The 23,629-nt window shown below is 40.8% G+C and overlaps 3 protein-coding genes across 3 annotated transcripts; all 3 read right to left on the bottom strand.

The window, feature by feature from the left end:
* Positions 1-88: 88 nt before the first annotated feature.
* LOC143544439 (peptidyl-prolyl cis-trans isomerase FKBP19, chloroplastic-like) lies at positions 89-14,948 on the bottom strand. Its single transcript, XM_077036550.1, has 9 exons — positions 14,744-14,948; positions 11,792-11,935; positions 1,204-1,289; positions 1,047-1,097; positions 824-904; positions 698-742; positions 432-487; positions 263-338; positions 89-196 (listed from the first exon to the last, which is right to left on the bottom strand). The coding sequence occupies exons 1-9, from the start codon at positions 14,946-14,948 to the stop codon at positions 98-100; spliced, it is 843 nt and encodes a 280-aa protein (XP_076892665.1). The 3' UTR covers positions 89-97.
* LOC143544440 (uncharacterized) lies at positions 14,768-18,435 on the bottom strand. Its single transcript, XM_077036551.1, has 6 exons — positions 18,314-18,435; positions 16,908-17,079; positions 16,791-16,840; positions 16,378-16,678; positions 16,102-16,290; positions 14,768-15,219 (listed from the first exon to the last, which is right to left on the bottom strand). Exons 1-6 carry the CDS (start codon positions 18,433-18,435, stop codon positions 15,028-15,030), a joined length of 1,026 nt encoding a protein of 341 aa, XP_076892666.1. The 3' UTR covers positions 14,768-15,027.
* Positions 18,436-19,737: 1,302 nt separating this feature from the next.
* LOC143544466 (cytochrome b-c1 complex subunit Rieske-4, mitochondrial-like) lies at positions 19,738-21,893 on the bottom strand. Its single transcript, XM_077036571.1, has 2 exons — positions 21,647-21,893; positions 19,738-20,530 (listed from the first exon to the last, which is right to left on the bottom strand). The coding sequence occupies exons 1-2, from the start codon at positions 21,825-21,827 to the stop codon at positions 19,893-19,895; spliced, it is 819 nt and encodes a 272-aa protein (XP_076892686.1). The 5' UTR covers positions 21,828-21,893; the 3' UTR covers positions 19,738-19,892.
* Between the last annotated feature and the right edge of the window lie 1,736 nt (positions 21,894-23,629).

Raw genomic sequence — 23,629 nt, forward strand, 5'->3', positions numbered from 1 at the left:
TGCAATCAACTGTATGGATATGAAAATTGTTTTAACAGAGGTTAAAGTTGTGATCTTTATAATGTAATACAGTAAAAAAACCCCCCAAAAAGATTCTTCAGTTGTTGGGTATGATGTTTAAAAGCTCGATGTCAAACAAAAGCGTTTTGTCGATCAATCCTTGATTCTTCAGAACAAAATCCAGTGCTCTTTGACCCTGTGAAAAATGATGTTAAAAGAGTATTAGACATGTTTGTCAGGTTAAAGAAAGCGATGATGTTACCGAGAATGTTGTAGGTTTTGGGCCGCTCTTGTTGTAATCGTTTTCTGGGTATCCAAGATCTGGGGGCACGATGATCCTAAACAAAACGGTTCGAATGCATGAAGCAAACAATTTTACTTCATAAATTGTTTTGTATAGATGAATTAATCATCATGAGCTGAAATTTTACCTTCTAATGCCACCCAAAGACATGCCTGCAACAGCTTCTTCAAAAGCTGGTATCACCTGCAAATGATCATTTTATTTTAAATATTTGGATAAACAGATCACACTTGCTGCAAAACTAATTTGAGACTTATATCTAGCAATTTTTTAAAGAATTATAACTTGTCAAACACTAAAACATTCAATTGTTACAGCATAAGCATGCCTAAACACAATCTTCTATGGTCTTCACAATTTATTACTAAAAACAAAAGCAAGAAACGAAAATACCTCATGGGAACCTAATCGGAATCTGTAAAAGGACTTATCGTCTCCCTGCAAAATAGTAAAACGGTAATGCAAGTCTACAATAGAGAAAAACAATATTGCATATTTACAACGATACGTATGATATACCTCAAAAGAACCACCCTTGGTCTTGTTTCTAGCTTCAAATATTCGCCCGTAATATCCAATTGTGTAGCCATCCCAATCAACCTAATGCATTCACTACATCAAAACTTTCTTCCCACATTTCACTTTGCTTTTTTCTAACAATCTCTATTTTCTTTCATTGCGTTTACATGTTAAAATGATTTACATAAAACATAAGCAGGGACGTACAAAAAGACTCGCATACCACTACAGTGTCTCCCTTCTTTGGCGTTATACCATTTCCTACCCGCAAGTCCTGCTTATTTTCAATTTTTTAATTATAATTATAAAAATATTAATCAAAACGTGCCAAACAAAATAGAAAAACCAAAGAGACTACGAATATCATTTCTTTAAACAACCTTATATTGGAGTCCCGAGCTTGTCTCAGCATAATCCGGATACTTCATCTTTGATTTTCCATAATCCTTTCCCTTTAACGCTGGCACTGCAACAAAAAGAAAATACACACACACACACAAACTCAATTTCTATAATTTATAAATCAAGAAAGCATTCGCTCACGTGTAAAAGTTATAATCATGTTAAATAATTTTCTAACAACCGTGCAGTGCATATCAAATTTATATACCGAATACATCACAATCACATGACCGTTGTAACAAAAACGGGCTGCAAGGGATGATGCTTGGATATGCTTTTATTGTTTAAAGCAGTGATAACCAATTCAGGCTTTTAAGTATTTGGCATATTCTGATTATGTAATGATTTGCACATACAATGTCAGATAATCAGAATCGACTTTGTTGAACCCGATTGACGACAATTAAGAAGTATTAAAATAGCGCAAAGTAGGGATGCAAATGAGCCTAGCTGCTCGCGAGCTACTCGAGATCGGCTCGTTAAAAAGCTCGATCGAGCCGAGCTTAATCAAGCCCGAGCTCGAGCTCGAGCCTAAAAATAAGCTCGTTTAATAAACAAGCCCGAGCCTGAGCTTCACTTATCGAGCTCGAGCTGGCTCGCTAGCCTAAACGAGCCTACCATTTATATATATTTTTTTAATATATATTTAATAATTATTAATTAATATATATAATGTTATAAAAAATAAATAAAAATAACTAAATAATATATATTATTTTATACATAAATTTATAATAGAAAAAGTATATAAAAATAATTATAATTATATAAAAAATAAATGATCAATAGCAAACGAGCCGAGCTCGAGCTTCAAAATCCATGCATGAGCTGAGCTCGAGCTCTATGTAAGTTAAACGAGCTGAAGAGGTAGGTCCCAGCAGAGCCCAGTTGGACCCGCAAGACTCACTTCAAAGTGGGACGTCTGCGCAGTTGAAACCGCAAGACTCACCTTCAACAGGGACGTCTGCGCAAAGGCTAAACTCGCAAGACTCACCTTGAAGAGAGACGTCTGCGCAGAAACCAACTGGATCCGCAGGACCCACCATGCTCAGAGACGTGACGTCCTTACGCGCAGTACGCAAGCTGTTCCCGCAGGAAAAGCCTCCCAATGGTCGACGTACTCCGCCTGTTCCCGCAGTAACGGATACTAGCCATCAGGGAAGGCTACCCGCGCAGCAAGGCTACACGCACAAGGCACTTAACTCTTAAATAATTCAGTAATGTCACCTGAAGAAGGAGTGAGCAAGCCGGGAACACTCCCGCCCAAAGCCGGGAATACTCCCGCCCAAATGAGCCAGTCCGTACGCTACTGGAGGACCTTTTGTACTGTACCTGACGAGGTATGGACAAAAGGTCTGACCAAAGCAGCGACAACTCACTGTGACAAAGGAATAGTACACAGCCGGCCTGGTCACTATCAGCCGCTGCCTACTCACCAACCCCTGTCACTATTAGCCGCTGCCTACTCACCAACCTGTCGTAGCACGTGCATAGCCTGCAGTTGGTGGAAAAGAATAGTACACAGCCGGCCTGGTCACTATCAGCCGCTGCCTACCCACCAACTACCAGCATGGCATGTGCGTAGCCCACAGTTGGCAGAACAGGAATACTATTCAGCCGGCTGTACCTTCTTGGAAACCTACCTTCGGCTATAAATACTCCAACACCTTGGAATGGTATGAACACATTACATTATCTTACATTATCTTATCTTCTCTATCAATCTCTTAATATACACTTATATTCAAGAGCAATCTAGTCTGATTCTCACGCTAGAGGGTGGTCACAAGGAGGTACCCCCCCCCCCCTTCTCAGTGACGAGCTCACGGTGTCTGTTTTGCAGGTCATCAGAAGAACCATCTTTGCCGGATCTAACCCCTCGTGGGAAACATCTATTTAACCCCCAGATTATCCGTAATCTGCCCGGGGTCAATTAGTGTTTCTTCATTGGCGCCATCCGTGCATAAAAGCTAGAACTAATTCTCTCAGTTTTTTCAAAACCTCCGAAAAAATGGTTAACGTTACTCCGGTCCCCAGGCCAGGGAGTAACCAAGAAACCCCGGTAACCACAACCCCAGCTACTGGGGGGAACACCGGCGAATACACACATTTTACGAACACTACCCCGGTTACCCGAGCCGGGGCAAGTGCAGTAAACAATCCTCCCCTGGGATTCATTAATACCCAGGTGGAAAGACAACAGACGAGGCCCCCCCGCCAAACACTTGAACAAGTTAAAGCGTGGGCGGAAAAACGTCAAAGGGAATTCCAAGCTGAGTTGGATGAACGCTTACGTTCACTCCAACAGGCTGACGAATTCGGAAGCACTCGACAACAGCTCAACATGAGCAATGAGTGCGAGTACTTGGACGATGATTCAGAGGAATCCGACACCGACGTAAACCCTCGCCATAAGGCGAAAGAGAAGCGTAAGGAAACGGACTTCCAACCAAGGAGGAATTTTGGAGAAACCTTCAAACCAAAAAACGCGGGTGGAAACCCACGTGACTTCTCTAAAACCTTCAGACCAACCGCTGCAAATGCGGGAACCTCCAAGTTTGCAAGGGACATTGCGGAAGCAATCGCCCCAAGAAGTGCCAAACAGATGTCCAACATCGGCACCTATGATGGTATATCCGACCCAGACGATCATTTGAACAGATTCATAGCGGGGGCAACCGTCAGCAACTGGACGGAACCCACGTGGTGTTATATGTTCCAGATGACGTTGGTTGGAGCAGCCAGAGCGTGGTTCGACCGTCTACCGGTCCACCACATCTACGATTGGGCAGACTTCCAACAGAAGTTCAGCCAACACTTCAGTCAACAAAGAAAGTACACTGAAGAGCAATGGACAATCCTCAACTGCATCCGAGAGGAAGATGAGTCTTTACTAGACTTCATCACGCGCTTCAATTCAAAGAAGCTAAGTCTGGGCAGTATTAGCGAAGATCTTGTTCGCGCTGCTTTCATCCAGGGCGCGAAAGACCCAGAGCTCATCCGCACCTTAACGGGTAAAGATGGCATGCCATCCACATGGGATGCCATCATGACAGCAGCTAAACGCTTCGCGGAAACGGAAAAGCAACTGGGTAGAGATCTTCCCCAAAGCACAAACCTCTACACCCAGAAAACAAGAGAAAATAACGTCCTTACCGCCCGACTAAACAAAAAGAGGAAGCTAGGTATTTGGCAGTCAAGGGTAAACTTCGACACCTCATCCGGCTCGCACCCTCGGTTAGGCGGAAAGGACAACAGGCAGTCGTCGAACCGGAACCCCCGGTGGACGCCGCTCACCAAAAGCGTCACCGAGATTTTCGACACCGAGAGGCTCCCATGGCCAAAGGCTCCAATAATCCGAGAGCGTCACAACGCTGATCAGAGCAAATTCTGTGACCCACAGGACAAAAGGCCACAACACCGACGAATGCATAGACTTGAAAGACATCATCGAGACATTCGTCAGAGATGGAGAACTCGCACACCTCGTGGCGTAAAGGATGCTGAGCAGGCCAACGCGTGTAGAACCCCAGTTGGGAAAAACACGAAACTACAGCTACAATGTTGGAGACTACATACTGCGTAAACAACGAGATTCCGAACCAAGTGCATATCGGCTCGATGGCACTCCCATCCAAACAACATGGAAGGGAGCTCAATTACACAGTGCATGTAGATCAATTCCAAACTTGTAAAAGAAAAGGCCCAGAGCCACTTCTAATGGAAATGATTCTCCTTATCACATTGACGCTGATAATCTTACATTTATACTTATGAACTTTCCACACTGATATGTCGGTCTTCACCGCATACATAAGTGGGGAAGTAAGTCGTTGCGTGTGGAAGGCGGCAAAACCCACCCGCATAAACACAAAAAACGGCCAACCTTCACGCAGGTCAGTTATAGGTAAAGTTGGGTCATCCCACTAAATGAAAGTGCTGGTCCTACCCGCACAAATCATGATAGAGGAAACCGAACTAACCTATTGACAACCGCGCGTCGAACGGTTAATTTATTCAAACCACTGATATGCCGGTATTCACCGCATAAATAAGTGTGAAGAAGTCGTTGCGTGTGGAAGGCGGCAAAACCCGCATAAACACAAAAAACGGCAAACCTTCACGCAGGTCAGTCATAGGTGAAGTTCGGTCATCCCACTAAATGAAAGTGCCGGTCCTACCCGCACAATCATCATAGAGGAAACTGAACGTTAACCTATTGACAACCGCGCGTCGAACGGTTAACTTATCCAAAACACTGATATGCCGGTATTCACCGCATAAATAAGTGTGAAAAGAAATCGTTGCGTGTGGAAGGCGGCAAAACCCGCATAAACACAAAAAACGGCAAGAATTTCTAAGGAAAAGATGAGGAAAACCTTCACGCAGGTCAGTCATAGGTAAAGTTTGGTCATCCTACTAAATGCAAGTGACGGTCTTACCCGCACAATCATGATAGAGGAAACTGAACATTAACCTATTGACAACCGCGCGTCGAAAAGTTAACTTATTCAGAACACTTAGAAAATCTCTTTAAGGAAAAAATGAGGAAAACCTCCACGCAGGTCAGATATAGGTAAAGTTTAGCCATCCTCCTAAGTGAAAGTGACGGTCTTACCCGCACAATCACGAAAGAGGAAGCAAAAGTTTAACCTATTATCTGCCACGTTGAAAGGTTAACTTATCCAAAGTACTTAAGAAATTGCTAAGTTAAACTAAAGTATGCACAAGCGAATCATATATTGTTTATGCGGCAAAACAAGTGCCAAATTAAACTATAATATGCAGGAGCAAGTCGTATAACGTTTATAAAGCAAGAGTGACGGTCCTACCCGCACAAAAGATTTATATTCCATAAAAATTCAACTGTTACAAGAATGGCCGGGTATCTACCCGCCTACAAGAATATAAATCTATACAAAGACGTAAATCTATCCTAACAGTGGGAAAGGATTTAAAAGATCAAGCTTCAGGGCCACTCCCTCCAAACCCACTTGTCCCCGCACCATCAGTTGGCTGTGGCGGTTCAAGGAAGGTCTTGAGAATGGTTAGCCCATCATCAGCAACAGCAACTTCGTTCACCTTCTCCACCACCGGGTGCGGGAAGGCGGCATACTGGTTCACTGCTTGGTCATATACAGCTTCAGTATCCACATCATATAAAGGGAAGTTGGAAGGCGGGATGCCCTTCTCAACGAACCCTAGACCAAGCAGGAAGCCAGCCTTTTCCCCATCCTCATGAGAAGCGTTGAGGGCTGCGCTCATGGCATCGTCATATGATGTGTCCGTGAAGACCCGATGCACAACCTACAAAACAAAAATACAAGTATCAAAACCTTTTCTAAGTACAAAGAAAAGCGTAAAGATATTATGAAGCTATGCATACCTGCGACAACGCTTCTCGTAGAAGCCATTTCTTGGTAACCAGAGCCTCCTGGAGGGCAGCTTGAGCTTCATTACGGGCGCGTTCGGCTTCGTTCTTTGTAAGGTTGGCAAGCAACACATCTTTGGCTGCAGCCTCTTCGACGCCCTTTAGCTTAAGCTCAGTGTGGTCAAGCACCCCCCTCTGGTCCAAGATCTCTTGGAGCTTCTTGGCATCTTCCATGGCCAAGGCATCATGAGCCTGCTGGAGCCTCTCTAATTTGGCTTTGAGCTCCTCATTCTCAGTGCGTAGAGGCTCAGCAACAGCTTCAGCCTTGGTGGCCCTCTCAGTTGCGTTCCGTGCAGTTTCCTTAGCCAACCGAAGCTGTTCATTAACAGCTTGGGTAGCCTTGGAACGGGCCTCGAGACGGGCCTGAACTTCAACCTCGAGGGCCTTGAAGGCCTTCTCCTTCTCCGCAGCAACGGCGGAGAGTCTCCTGTTCTCTTCCCGGATAGCCCGCGCCTGAGCTACTTCTTGGATACGAGCCGCCTTTAACTTGTCGTTTTCACGACAAAGCAGCTCGACACGCGGCTGCATCCGGGCAAGGAGAATTCGAAGCTCGTTTGTCAGCCTACCCTCCTGGTAGCTTGACATAGCTTCTCCCAGTGCACCACCGGGGGCCGCGTGACGCGCCCACTAGACGCAGTCCACAGCCGTCCGAAGGGTTGTTCCCCGGCGGATGTTCCACCGTGGAACATACACCTCATTCGAATCCGACACTGCAAAAACAAAAAGCAGTTAGGAAAAGATGATAAAAAAAATAAAAAAAAAATAATATAAAAAGGCCAAATTCACCCTACGCACCTGTAGGGTCGACAACAGGCCGGTAGCCGCCGAACCCATCACCTGAACCTAACGGATATCCATCCAAGAGGTCAGGCAGATGGGAAGGAGGCAGAGATTGGCTAGAAGCCCCAAACATACCTGCTGAACCGCCCGGGGGCGAAGTAGTCGCCGGTGCCGGAGGCACGGTTGAAGCCGCCGCGGTAGAGACCACCGGTGGTGAACTCACTGGAGGTGAAATCACAACCGTGGCCGCCGCTGCGGAGGAACCCGCAGAAGAACTCACCGCCGGCTCAGTAAAGGACGCAGTGAATATGGCACTGACAGCCGGCGGAGACGTCACAATTGGAACAGTTGCCTCAACCGGATGAGCAACTGAACCAATGCTGCAAACAGGCGCAGCAGCCTGGGTCATCGCCTCGGGTAGGTTGACCAAACCTACCGTCATGGGTCCAGAGCTGCTCCTCCCCGCGTCACCTTGGAATGCGGTAGCATCCACGCCTGCATGAAGACAAGATATTAAAAACAATGGCGGAAAGAAATTGCGGGTAAGATTAATTTATACTTACGAGTTCTCTTCAACTTGAAGGTTCTGACCGGCGGGGACGAACCCGACGGAGCCGGCCTCTTCACGCCGGTCACCGTCGTAGAACTTGATCGCGCGGCAGTGGCAGCTGTCTCAACCTCCGAGACTGTTGTCTCACCACCACCAGGTTTCCCCGCCACCTCCTCGCTTTCGGTCTCTGAGTCAGACCGATTCACCGGATCGGCAGTAGAGGCAACCTTCGCCTTGCCCTTCGCGCCAGCAGCCTTCTTCCTCACCAAGAAAGGACCATCTACGGATTCCTCATCAGAAGATGACAAGATTAGAGGAACTCCAGCAGAGGTTTGAGCATGGAGAGGGCGGGGGTTAAAAAGTTCCTTACCTGGCCGCGTGGCACTCAAAATCTCGTGGCCTGGCGGGTAGACCTCCACAAACCGATCCGCCGTTTGCTCCAAGATGGGCAACTCGTTCTCATCAAGTGCACGGGTACCCATCCGAGCGGGACCACCAGCTTCCCGCGGATGCAGGAGCGATTGTAGGTCGTTTCCCTCTGAAACAAAAAGAGAAACAGTTAGAAGAAAAACCCTAAATCAGCAAAGAAGACAGAACATACCGTAAGGGATATAGTTCAAACCGTATTCAAGGACGATGGGAATCTGTGGCGCCTCCGCCCCAGCATCCTTCCACACCCGGCTCATCCCGAGCATCACCATCCCGGACTCCGCAAAGCGGTAAACCGGAGATTGGACCCGGGAAATCTTGGAGAACCATTCCGCCTCCTGGTAGTTGGAGGCGTGAAGGTTCGGGAGAGCTCTCCCGTTCTTGAACGTCATCGCTATGGGGACGACGCGAGCGGAGATATAGAAGAACTCCCGCTTCCAAGACCGAAGACTGCGCTCGGTAGCGCATATCTTCAAACCCTTGATCCGAGTGACCAAGGTATACCACCCCTGGATGCACCTCCAGGAATAGAAGGTCATCAGGCGATCGACATGGGGCTCCACGCCCAGAATGAGGCACACCCATTCAAAATGGCGAATCTTGGCGATCGTCATTGGGTGTACCTCCGTCAGATGTACACCGTGTCTCTCCAAAACACGGTACACAAACTTCGTCAATGGGAACCTGAGATTCCCATAAACGAAGAATGCGGCATACACCCCTATCTTGCCCTTGGGGGCATCGTACACCGTCTGATGAGGCTTAGGAAACTCAGGCTCGAAAGGCTCGAGCATGAACTTCCTAACAATGTACTGGTACAGGTCGACGGTAAGAGCACACTGGCACTCACCAGCAGTACTCTTATCGTCCTTATCAGAAGTAGACGACGGATTCTCGGCATACACGTCAGACTCCTCGGCGGTAGCCTCAAGATCATGAACGGAAGACATGTTTTGAATGAAAAGAATGATTTCAGGAGAATGCTCGACAGAAAAGTTAGAGTATTCGCCGGAAATCGTTTAGAAGAAGAAGAGAGGTGAAACTGTGAGTTGAGATGCAACCTCTCCTCCCTTTATATACTCATCGCAATGAATGCGATGAATTTAATGCGGAAGAGAGAGGAAAACGCAGGTGCAATGAAACTATGACACGTGGAATATGCAAGCTGGCAACAACTGTTGATAGGACGCGTGCCGTTAACTTCGCGGCCACGCGCCCGAAAACTCGCGCCCACGCGCCTGAAAAAGCGTCTGGAATGACCATATACTGTCACGTCGCCATAACTACCTGCACGTCCTGACACTGTCAGAAGAAACCGTCGGACGACGTTTCAACAGTTTGGACTGTTCTTATCCTTTCACCAACTCTTCAAATTTCAAAAAGATTCAAAAAGATTCAAAAAAGATTCAAAAGTAAGCGGGACTATACCCCTTACCTTGGCAACCAAGTAACTATAAGACAGGTGCGAGTACAGTGTTAAGGCAAAACCCTTCACATACTTAGCACCTGCAGGGAATTGAAGCCAAGAATACCTCGGCAACCAAGTAACTATAAGACGGGTGCGGGTATAGTGTCAAGGCAAAACCCTTCACATACTTAGCACCCGCAGGGAATTGAAGCCAGGAATACCTTGGAAGTAAAGTAACTATAAGACGAGTGCGGGTACAGTGTCAAGGCGAAACCCTTCACATACCTAGCACTCCGCAGGGAATTGAAACCAAGAAGGATCTTCTGGGCCATGCTTGCGGAAACGGGAATAACATCCCCGCATAGCGGGAACGTCGAGAACTAGATTGTTTGAAGCTCCAAGATGGAATTGGTTGTTTAAACATAATTGATCACTATGTTCAAAACTACCAAAACCTCATGGAGAATCTACACAAGTGGAACTCAACGCTCCTGACTTGCGAGGAGGTTACAGACCTACCCGCATCATACCCAAAGATCAAGCAGAAAAGTCGGGAATTTCTGCATGTGACATTAGGACTTCCGCGGGAAGAATCCCCATGGAAAACCTTAAAACTAAACCCCTTTTCAAAACCCTTTGCTTAAGTCCAAAAGTTCACCTCACTTATTAACAATTCATGAGAAGAACATTGGACTGGGGGGACTTGAAGAGGTAGGTCCCAGCAGAGCCCAGTTGGACCCGCAAGACTCACTTCAAAGTGGGACGTCTGCGCAGTTGAAACCGCAAGACTCACCTTCAACAGGGACGTCTGCGCAAAGGCTAAACTCGCAAGACTCACCTTGAAGAGAGACGTCTGCGCAGAAACCAACTGGATCCGCAGGATCCACCATGCTCAGAGACGTGACGTCCTTACGCGCAGTACGCAAGCTGTTCCCGCAGGAAAAGCCTCCCAATGGTCGACGTACTCCGCCTGTTCCCGCAGTAACGGATACTAGCCATCAGGGAAGGCTACCCGCGCAGCAAGGCTACACGCACAAGGCACTTAACTCTTAAATAATTCAGTAATGTCACCTGAAGAAGGAGTGAGCAAGCCGGGAACACTCCCGCCCAAAGCCGGGAATACTCCCGCCCAAATGAGCCAGTCCGTACGCTACTGGAGGACCTTTTGTACTGTACTTGACGAGGTATGGACAAAAGGTCTGACCAAAGCAGCGACAACTCACTGTGACAAAGGAATAGTACACAGCCGGCCTGGTCACTATCAGCCGCTGCCTACTCACCAACCCCTGTCACTATTAGCCGCTGCCTACTCACCAACCTGTCGTAGCACGTGCATAGCCTGCAGTTGGTGGAAAAGAATAGTACACAGCCGGCCTGGTCACTATCAGCCGCTGCCTACCCACCAACTACCAGCATGGCATGTGCGTAGCCCACAGTTGGCAGAACAGGAATACTATTCAGCCGGCTGTACCTTCTTGGAAACCTACCTTCGGCTATAAATACTCCAACACCTTGGAATGGTATGAACACATTACATTATCTTACATTATCTGATATCTCATTATCTTATCTTCTCTAGCAATCTCTTAATATACACTTATATTCAAGAGCAATCTAGTCTGATTCTCACGCCAGAGGGTGGTCACAAGGAGGTACCACCCCTTCTCAGTGACGAGCTCACGGTGTCTGTTTTGCAGGTCATCAGAAGAACCATCTTTGCCGGATCTAACCCATCGTGGGAAACATCTATTTAACCCCCAGATTATCCGTAATCTGCCCGGGGTCAATTAGTGTTTCTTCACGAGCCGAGCTCGGCTCGTTTGCACCCCTAGCGCAAAGTGCCATTTATTGTACATTGCTTCAAACACAAAATATATGCATATTCCAACACAAATTTGCATCCAAAAAGTATAAAACCACAATGCAGATAACAATATTTTCACTTAATAAAAGGTAAAAGAATATTACTGTCAGCAAAATTAGATGCCAAAGCAACTCCATCTCCTAAATTATTACTTCCCAATGTCACTGCTAATAACCCGACAGACGACAGCAGCCATTTTCTTCGATCGATTTTAGCCGATTCAGTGCCTTCCAACGAATCCCTTCCATCTGCATCAATCAAATAATCAATTACATCAGCAGCAGGTTAACGTTTATCAACCAACAATTTGAACACTGAATCCAAGTTACCAACCGGTTAAAGAAGCTGATACACCGGTGGATTGTAGTATTCGGTATGATTTAGTTTGCTTGTGCACCCATTGCTGCAAAATCAGGTGATGATAATAATAATAATAATAATAATAATAATAATTTAGAGTACCGATGAAGATTTGGATTTAGGGGTTAAGAATGAAGGAATTGATATGGCTGCCAACACCATTTCTGCAACAGTTTTCCGTTACACTTCAGATAACTAACGGCTTTAACCGATTTACCAGCCTATCCCCATCTCTCCCACCATACATTTTTTTCAAGGGTCAAAAACTATTCAATCATTTTGACTTTTTTGGGTCAAATTTCTTTATTTTTTAACTTTTTAATGGTATATTGGTTTTTATTAATCTCAACTATTGCATTTTGGTTACTATCGGTCCCAACTAATGAACTGACTACTGACGGGTTCCAACTTTTAACGTATTTGTTCCTAATGGTCCGGGACTAACAGAATTCTAACGCAGTTAGTTTCATGTCGTCGGAAAAACGTTTTTTATTAGAAAAGACAAATTTGTTGTCGGAAAACACCAACACCACCGGAACACCGCAACCACCACCAATTGACTCACCGCCAACAAACTACCACCACTTGAACACCATCAACCAATTCTGACGATGGTTCTAGGGTTTCCGGCGACCTCAATAATTGAGGCTTTTACTAGAAAAAAGTTCCTAAAGGTCCGATACAAAGTTGTCAAGATGTTAGGGATGAAATTGTTGAGTTTTCGGGAAAAACTTGAGTTTTCTGGTCAAAAACGTTTTTCTGGCGACCTGAAACTAACGAAGTTAGGATTCTGTTAGTCGCGGAACATTAGAAATAAATACGTTAAAAGTTGGAACCGTCAGCAACCAATTTGTTAGTTGGGACCGGTAGTGACCAAATGACGATAGCTGGGATTAATAAAAACCAATATACCTTTTTTAATTAACATAAATTTATGTTTATTTTTTTTATGTAAAATATTGGATGCTTAAGTAACTTAATTTGGATTAATTTATATTAAAAAAGGTAGGAAAAAATTATATCTATATATTAATTTGCACCTTATGGTTGTCTCACAAATTTCACTATTCATTCATGTCCTGCTTAACTAAGTTGTACCGTTGATTTTTAGGTTTGTTACCGTCTTCCACAGGTGGTCAAGTTTGCGCACATGTGGTCTTTTTGTGTGGTGGCTTATTGTCTTTCTTTCATGTACCTCTTCTTTATCTTTGCAACTTGTAAGGTCAATGGCCTTTGCAAGTTGTACATTACGCTTTGCAGGTATTCTCATTCTCCATTGTAGTCTCTCTCTGTGTTATATGGTTGTCATCATTTGCGATGAAAAATTTATTGGCACCACCATTATCTCCACCACTACATGACACCACTGTCGTCATTGTTAGGTATTATATAGTAGAAGGACTATAGTGTACATGTTGAATAGATTAGGGTTATAATTGTAAAAGGTTGATATACATAATCTGGAGACGTGAATGAGAACGGTAGCTATTGATTTGTGAGTTTAATCTCCTTCTTTTGTGATTCTTCTTCTTCTACAATTCTTTAGCTCGATTATATTTTGTATCGTAACAGTCATCTCGCTTGAGCATCATCGGGTTCATAGACAAAAAATGCTACAAGGGTTATGAGGGAAAGATAACGAATAATAATTTTGACTTTTGTAGGATCTTGTTTTTAAGGGTCAATAATGTAGTTCGAAAATAAGTGAACTTTGTTGATTAATGCATTTATTCACTAGTACTTTATTTTTATAAAATAAATTTATGTTTATAAATGTTGATGTAAAGTATTTAATGCTTATATAAACTATTTTGTATTAAATTATATTTAAAAAAAATACTAGGAAATTTTTGTAAAAATTCCTCTAAGTTGGAACCATTCTATTGGTACTTTTGCAAACACTAGTCAAATTCGTGTAGAAACTTGTAATAGTTATAATGGGCTTCAGATAAATTAAAAAGTTTTTCAAAACCAATTTTAACCTATAATATTTTGTTAAAAACACATCATCAAGGTAATTGTATCTTTATATTTTACATTTTTGCTAGTCCACCAAGCTTTGGTTTTAATTGGTACAAATCAAAACCAAATGGATACTTTGACGGTCTGTTTTGACATTTAGGTGGACTTCATATAACCTTTACACCATGTTCTCGAGTTCACTACGGGTTGACATTTCTTGGGTTGTTTTTTTTTTCTTTTTGGAATGAGAAAAACGGAGAAAACTTTTTAGTTTTTTTACTTTTTTAGTTTTTAATTTATATTTCGAGTTATGATTTTTTTTATTATTATTTTTGAATATTTTAGTGAGAGGTTTCTGAAATCTCAACCCATTTCAAAAACCCCTCATTAAAAAGTTCAAAAAAAAAAATAATTAGAAAATCATAACTTGAAATACAAATCAAAATTTAAAAAATTAAAAAAACTAAAAAGTTTCCTCCGTTTTTCTCGTTCCATAAAAAAAGACCCAAAAAATGTCAACCCGTTTTGACCCGTTTCAATCATTTCTTTTTTTAGTTTGACCCATTATATACATTTTATTATACCCATGGGTCACAATTGCTGCCCCTAATCACACCATTAAGCATTTCACTTAATATCTCTCATTACACAATCTTTATTAAGTCTGTTGATGTAAGTCAAATACTGCAAACAAATATTTAAGTTAACAGGCTCACTAACTTCATAAAATTAGCCCTCTTGCAAGTTATCAAGCAGGCTGTCAAAGCTTTCCTTGAAAGAAACTAATCCTTCAACCTCCAACTGGGACCCTACATAACTCCAGTCAATTCCCAAGTTCTCTAGTGCATTGTATATTCCTTCGGCCTCGGGTACATTTGAATCAATCGTTCGTCCAACTGTCCCATGGTCGATAAACGCCTGCAGGGCTTCATCAGGCATCATTGACACCTAAACAAAAAGATCAAAGCAAGCCCGTTAACGTTTGGTGTGACCATCTTACAAAAAATGGTTCATATGGCTAACTAACCGTGTCGGGTTCAACAAGTGGGGCCACATAAAGGGTGTCAGGGTAGGCTGGATTCTTGACATTAACTGAAGCCCATAACAACCGCTGCTTCTTAGCTCCTTTGGCCACAAGGGCCTCCCATCTCGGGCCCGAAAACTTCTTTTGGTAAAGCTGGAAAGCTAGAGCTGCTTGAGCATTTGCAGCCTGTAAAGTTGATCATAATGTTTAAAAAATAAAAATAAATAAAAACAAATGTTTTATAGGTAAAAGTGTAAAACTTTTATTTCTTTACTATTACAGGGCCGGCTTAGAGCATGTGCAAGCTAGGCAATTGTGCAAGGCACATTGAGGTTTGAGGCCCATAATTTTTTAGTTTCTTTGAATATATTTTATATATTATATGGGTGGGTTCTTTATTTCTTTCAAAATATTTTGAGGCCCATATTTATAATTCGTGCAAGGCCCACAAATACTATTAAGCTCTTGGGGTTGGCCCTATATAACAGTTATATATATGGTATTTCCCTTACATATATTATTATTATAATTATTATTAGCTTTTATATAGCTGTTAAACTGTGATCTTATTATTAATATTATTATAATTAGTAGTAGTTTTTATATAACTGTTAAACTTTGATTTCCTTTATTTTGCTTCATTCACATGTACTTAGAGCCAGTGACGGATTTAGAATTTTTTTTTATCTGGTTCGCTATTTTAAGATGCTCTAAATATATAAGAACGCGTATAAAAAAATTGGGTCGGGTTGACGATTCGGATTGGTTTAACGGTTCGGGTCAAGTAAATGCTCCACTACGGTTCGAAAAACACCTGGTTCGCTAAAAAAGTCGCTATTAAATGCTCCACTACGGTTCGAAAAACACCTGGTTCGCTTGACCCGGTACTCATTGGAATAAATCCGTCCCTGCTTAGAGCCGAGGGTCTCTCTGGAAGCCACCTCTCTATTCCTTTGGATAGAGGTTCGGTGTGCCTACATCCCACCCTCCCCAGACCCTACTTATAGCTTTGTTGTCGGTGGGATTTTACTGGGCATGATTGATTGATTGATTGATTGATTTTTTTACCTTGCCTCGAAGGTCAAGTGCCTCCGGCGTTCCAATTTTCTCTAGCATACTGTCGATACGTGTGTCAACTCGACTAACATAGAGAGAGGCGACGCTTGTAACCTTAGATAAGTCATCTAGACTTGAAGCCTCTAAGCCGTCTAAATATGCATCAATAACTGCCTTATATCTAGATAGAGAAAATATGAGCTGTGATAAATCATGAAAAAAAAAAAAATTAGTAGCTAACATATGTATAAAGTAACCAAGGATGTAAAATGTAAAGAATGAGCTTACAGTTGCATTAACACTTATTCCCAAAGAAATAACTTGTTTAACCGAAGGAACACACGCTAACGTTGCAGGAATTTTGATGTGAACATTTGGGCGATCAACCACTTTATGCAGCCATTTTGCAGCGTCAACGGTCCCTTGGGTATCATCTGCGAGCCAAGGTGAAACCTCAACCGAAACATAACCGTCAGCACCATCTGTTTTGTAATAAAGTGGCTCGAACAGTCTGCAAGCGTCTTGAATATCTTTCACTACAAGTTCCCAGTATGCACTTTCAATGTCTTTTCCTCCCTCTAAAAGTTCTCTGTCATCACATTATCAATTATTATTTTTTTTTGTAATAACTAATAAGTGATAAGACACCGCGCTAAATTATATTTTTGGCATTCTGATTATTTAAGAAAGCAAGAGGATACCTGAACTGGTGATTGTAAGCATTTGAGGTAGATATAGCTTTCTGAAATATCTGTTATTAAATATAAAACATCTCATTATAATTATCATAAATTAGCACAAAATAAAAGATTAGTTACCGTTGGGTTGCTTGTAACGCCTCTAACGCCACATTCGATAAGGGGAACAAGATCGGTAACAGGGCGGCATATGTTATCATACCATGGGCTTTGTCCTTGCATTTCATAAAGATCATGAAGAGTTGTTCTTTTAACATGGCTTCCATTTTCACCATTTTGGCTGCATTTCACACTTTTAAAACAGAATTTAGTCAGCAAAAGTGTGTATGTCACACGTTTACGTACCCGAACTTCTGTTATGATTATTGCTAAAATATTAAAGAATAATTCCTTTATTTTATATTTCTTTTATTCAACTCGTGTAATATACGTGTTTTTAACCTAGTAATAATAAATAAAAGGAATATATGACTCTTGCATATAATGCCTGCAATTTACATATTTAAAAGATTATACTATCGGGCATAAATAAACAAATGCTTCTGGTAAATCACCATACTAAACCTTAGCTTAAATAAAAATCAAATCAAATTAAAAAGACCTATTAGTGTAAGTCATTTGCTTTAGAAGGGTGGCAAGTGAAAAAAAAAGAAAAACAAAAACAAATTATATATCCATATAGACCATACTTCGGACAATGTTGTAAAAGTAGGTTTACAAGGTCGAGTGCTCGCTACAAGGTATGTTGTCGAGGCGAGTTTCTTTAACTCCGCATAGCTACTAAGAATCGACCAAAGGTGGTCAACCTCAACCCAAAAAAATATATTGGTAAACTTATGATATTTGACATGTATATATATATATATAATATCAAAAAAATAATTTTCTCTATATTTACCATGTCCGGGTACTCTTTGAGTAGACTACTATTCTAGCTACTCAACTAGTTTGATTTGTCATTTCTCAAAACCGTATTCTACTGTTCGGCTCGGAATTTTCATCAAAAATTAATGGTTTAAACGAACCGTGAATACCCCAAGCATTTTAAGGATGCTAGAATTAGACTCGTTTATTATTTATCTTATTCATACACCTATGTATACATATGCATATTATTTAGTTATTTTTACATACTTATACATACAATATGTTAAATACAATATAATATATACACTTATTAAGTTACATACAATATCTTTTATTTAAGTAATAAAAAGCTTCAACCCAATGACTTGTAACAAGTGGCATCACTCTACCTAGGTGGCATAAACCAAAAGTTTGGTTGCAGTTTTGTATGTAATTAAAACCGAACGAAATTGATGGCTTCGACCGGTTAAGTCATCTACAAAATGAGTGATCTAAAGGTAATTGGCCGGTTTAGGCCGGGGTGTTTGATGATCAACATTCTAACCTCGCGCATATCAAAATATATTTGATCAAGATTTAACACCACAATGCATGAATTGAAAATGACAATTGATTTGGAGGGTTGAAATAATTAAGAAGAAAACATACATAAGACTTACATAAGCAAGGAGGCGGCTAGAGGGGTGGTGGACGGAAGGAAGGCGGTGGTGGGTGGTGGAAGAAAACGGGAAGATTTTGGAAGTGTGGCGGGAGAAGAAATTAGATTGGAGATGGAAGCCATGGACATATGGACTTGATTAAGTTGGTGGAGTTTTGTGAGTATGTTTTTTGTAGGAGTGATATCTAAAGAATGTAGAGATATATCACACACACACACATATATATGGGTGATTTCGTGTTCTAGTATTTTAGCGCACCCATCATCTTACGATGAAAACGAAGGTCGTAGCACAAATGAGGATTTGTTAGTTTTGATTAAAAACCTTTTGTACGTTGCATGTATGATATAAAGCTTTATAAAGATCATTCTACAATTAACTATAATTAGTGTACTACTAATGAAATATACAAATTATACACAAATATACAATTGTTCTAATCTGTTCGCTAATTTTTCATTTTATATTGCATTTTGTTTATAAATTTATGAATGATTTACCTACAATGTGTTCATGCAAACATCATGCATGGATATTGTCATGTGGACTATTTTATGGTGTCTGCTTTATACCTTTGCCGAAAGAATAAGTTTAACTACTATGTTATCCAGACGTTCTTGTTTAATTTGTCTTCAATCATTTGGATTTATATCAGGATTCTAATCATGGGTTTCCAAGTAGGTAAGGTTGGCCAACCAATTCGTCGTCCTTTTGTGAATTACATATCTTGAACCATTGACTCTCAGTAAACAACAGCTCAAGCTCAAAGATACATAGTGTTGTTTGTAAATAGTTGAGTTTTTTATGAATTATATTATTCTTAATCGGCATGGTTTGTTGTAATGGTATTTATAACTATGTAATGTATAGTTAAAAGAATATGCTAGGTGCAACTCCTAGTCTCTTATTAGAATAATATGAGTAAAGATAGGGGTGTGCAGAAGAATCGAGTAGTCAAATTAATTGAGAAATCGATGGTTCGGTTATATTTTTAAAAAATCTACACACATTATTATGTGTATGTAACTAATCGAAATTATGTAAACATATTATTTTAAATTGTATCAGACGATCGACATGAATCATTATGTCATTTATGAGAATTCTGAGAAATTCAATAAATCATTCCGCCAAATATATATAGCCAAAATGGTTCATTTGGTATGCATGTAATACACATCACGTATTTTTCGTCTATAGAGATTATTTATACCTATCTAAATTTAATTTGTTATAGAACTTGTAATATTACTATACTAATCATTTTTATGTTGAAGCCCCAAAAAAGAATCATTTTGGCAATAAAAATGTCAACAAGCAAACAAATCCGAAACCTTGAAATCGCAAAAGCACATGTAACGGAAAACAACAGCCGGTCAGACCGAACGTCAGACAAGTTTCCCATAACTTAGAAATCACAACATGTATTAGTTATTCCAAACAAATAATGCTGCCTTATTCAAATCTCAAATGCAGCAGCACATACAAACATTCTGATACAAAATGAAATGAAATCAAAATTAAACCAGTAGTACCTGCTTTCTTGCAGTCTTTATACTAGACCTTGTTCATGACACGCTCACCCTATCAGCAACTTATTGTCACCCAAGAAGCTATAAGTAGGCACTTCCAGGTTATAAGGAGCCGGACCCTTTCGGATTCTTCCAGAAATATCATAATGAGAACCATGGCATGGGCAGAACCAGCCACCAAAGTCACCTGCATTTGGCAACGGAATGCAACCCAGATGAGTACACACCCCAACAACTATGAGCCACTCGGGGTCTTTAACCCTAACTGCATCCTCCTGTGGGTCCCTGAGGGAGTTCACATCAACACTGTTGGCTAACTTGATGTCATCATCAGTTCTACGCCTGATGAAGACTGGTTTCCCACGCCACTTGACTGTGACCGTGGTCCCAGGTTCGATGCTTGAGAGGTCAACTTCAAGGGAAGCAAGGGCGAGAACATCTTTACTTGCAGACATGCTTAGAACAAACTTGAGTACCAATAGGCGAATTAGTGATGCATAAACGAACCGCCCACCGGTCAACACAAAGTATGCAAATGCACGTTTGCTGGGGTCGCCAGGTGGAAAACGTTCATGGTTGTACTCGTCATAAGTGATCTTGGATGTTGGGTTCTGAATGGCGGCAACAGTAGCAGGGACTTGAAAACCTAGGTCTTGTGATGGAGTAACTGAACCAGTAGATAGACCTGTAGTAAAAGAATATTAAGCCATATAATGTGTTTGGCTTGTGAACCTAAACATGAGGTATCAACAGAAAGCATGAAAATTATTTAGCCAGCATTTTGTTGACGGGCAATCAATGTTGATAAATAGAATAATCAACCAAATGATTCACAAGAAACAGCATATCAACCCTGCACTAGCTTACACAATCTAGAGCATCTAAATTCGCCAAAAATCGAATTTGTGGTGACCACTTGAACTAACATCAACATGGATTTGTACTAATATCCAGACAAACTTAGGCTAATCAGTAGCTCATATAAACACAAGAAAATTAAAAATGGCATGACAAATTGAATATTTGACACGTATTTAATTCATCTTCTTTCAGTCATGTTACACCTTCAAATGCCACTAAACGCTTTGTTTTCTTGAGTTTAATAAATGAAAGATAGAAGAAAAAGGGAGTTAACGAGAGAAAAGAAAGGGAGGTTGAAAGGAAAGGTCTAATTAACTACCGCGTTCCTGAGCTCGAGCGAAATGAAAAGAGAAGTAAAAATTTTGTGTTCAGAATCCTTCTCTCCAAATTTCACCAATTTCGAAAAATGAAAATAAACACCAATTTTCCTTCTTTTCTCTACATTTCTTTCCCTAAAAAAACTATAAAACCATGATTTTTTCCGGCTTCCTCCCAATTCCTTTCATTTCCCTCATCAAATCAAACTCAAAAACACATCATAAAAACAGATAAACAAACGAATATCGAATACATCTGTTTACAAGCAACACCAGCATCTAAAATAGTAGAATGTCCAAAAACATCATAAACTGTGTGTAAGAAAATTCAAAAAAACAATCCTAACACAGACAAAATACTTGTTCGGATCAACCGAAACTCGCAAACTTCCATCATTAACCGCGACAAAACCGCAACAAGCCATCGGTATACAATTTCTAGCTCAAATGAATTTAAATCACCAAATTAACAAATAAGTTAAATAACACGTTAAATATTTAGGTCAAAATGTCAACGAAATCTACGTTCTCTAATCTCTACACGCATCTAAGCAAATTCTCAATCAAATCGATAATTAATAATAACTAATAACAATATAACAAACAGCGTTGAACCGGCTGACCTCTGATATGTTGCAGAACCATGGAATTGAGGTACGACGGGTTCGAATCAAAACCGGATCTGGAATCATCAGATGACGAAACGACGCCGTGTCCATTGATTGGATTGCGAGAAACGATGGCCGATGATGCCGGTGTAGACGACCACCACGACGAGCATCTTCTCCCGGCGACTCGCAGCATGATTGATTTCAGAGCTTCGTTATGGTCCCGATTTAGGGTTTCGGAGATGAAATGAAATGAAATGAAAGAGGAAGTCGTCTGATTATTATTTAGATGCCTTTTATTTTTATTTAACTAATTTTAGGTTTACCGGTTAAACAGTTAAAACGGCTTCCATAATTTTTGCAATGAGCTCGTTTTTTATACGGTATATGAAAAGTTGAAAATAGGGATGAGAGTTTTCGATGTCGGTATCGAATTCGCTATCAATTTGGTACTGTCGTTACCGAATCGGTACCAAATTTTGAGTTTTTGATATCGTTATGGGTATTTTCCGAATTTTGCACCAAATGCCGGTATCGGTACCGAACCGAATATTTCGGTACCGATACCGGTACCAATATTCCCGAATCTCAGGGTTGGAATTTTCGGGATCGGTATCAGGGTTGGAATTTTGCACCAAATGCCGGTACCGGTACCGAACCGAAGAGTTTATCTTATTTAACTTGATACTTGAATGATGTTAGGATCAAGAGAGATAATCTTTGTATGTGTGTGTCTCTTTGTGTGATTTACTAGAGCAAAAGGGTCACCTTCAAAGTGTGGAGTGGGCTTGGTATTTAAAAACAAGGTTGAACATAACTCTTACAACTCTTTGTGTTTTAAACGTTTGCATTTTTTCACTTTATTTGCAGTGAATCTAATGTCTAAATATGCCTATATTCTTAGCCTTTGGCCTTGCACTGTCTTTCAAGTATTCACACCCAAGATGGGCTAGTTTTTTTTTATAATTTATTCATCCCAAATCACTAGGGCTAACATTTTTACCCGAAAAATCCGTACATGAACTAACCCGATCCGAAAAACCCGAACCTGGTAAGAGAAGATACTAACCCGAACCGAAGTAATTCGGGTTGGTTCTCGGGTTTGATTTATAAGTTTCGGGTCAACCCGAAAAACCCAAGTAAACTTTTAGTTTTGAAATTAAATATATTTTTAGGTATAATAGGCTTAGTCTTAGCCACTAAAGTTATCAGAATATGAGCGCAATTGATTGTTGTCATTTCAACTATTATGGATTGATTGTTTACTGTTAATTTATGTTTTCCGTTTATTAATAATAGCAACCGTAATCGAACAGCCAAATCACGTATGATTGAAGATGATTATGGTTCGAGTTAGTTATTTAATTTTACTCTTTTTTTGAATTGTTTTTATGACTTTATCAAGTTATGTTGGTTTATTATTTGATTATTTGCGTTATGAGCAAAGAATAATATGTTGTTTTAATTTTAGCATTGAAGTTTTAATTTTTTTTTGTTTCATTTTCTAGGATACTCGAAACCCGATTAACTCAACCCGAACCCGAAAAACCCGTGAGAGATTTTGGTTGGGTTTCGGGTTAAGATTAAAAACTTTGAAACCCGAATAACCCGACCAAAAAATCCGAAAAACGAACCCGAAGAACACCCTTACAAATCACTATACACTCCTTCGTTGGTTTTGTCTCCACCATTTTCGGTCTTCTATGTAGGATTTGAATGGAAGAGATGTTCTAAATAAAAATATCCTTCCAATACTTATTTGAATTTCAAATAATATAAGATTAAATCATTTTATTAAATAAATTTTTTATAAAAACATTTCAAGTTTAAAACTTTGATATGCTGAGTTATTTAATCTTCACTGATTCACATCACATCCATGGTATGGCAATCTTGATTAATTTCTTAAAATTATACTTTTATACCTTCTAGCATTTTAGGCTTTGATGACGTTGTCTCTTGTTGTTTTGATTGTTCGTGTCGACTTCTTGTTGGATA

The sequence above is a fragment of the Bidens hawaiensis genome, unplaced genomic scaffold (genome assembly GCF_021521415.1).
Source record: "Bidens hawaiensis isolate Kalapana, Puna unplaced genomic scaffold, B.hawaiensis_p1.1 tig00013567_1, whole genome shotgun sequence".
In the NCBI taxonomy this organism is placed as follows: Eukaryota; Viridiplantae; Streptophyta; class Magnoliopsida; order Asterales; family Asteraceae; genus Bidens; species Bidens hawaiensis.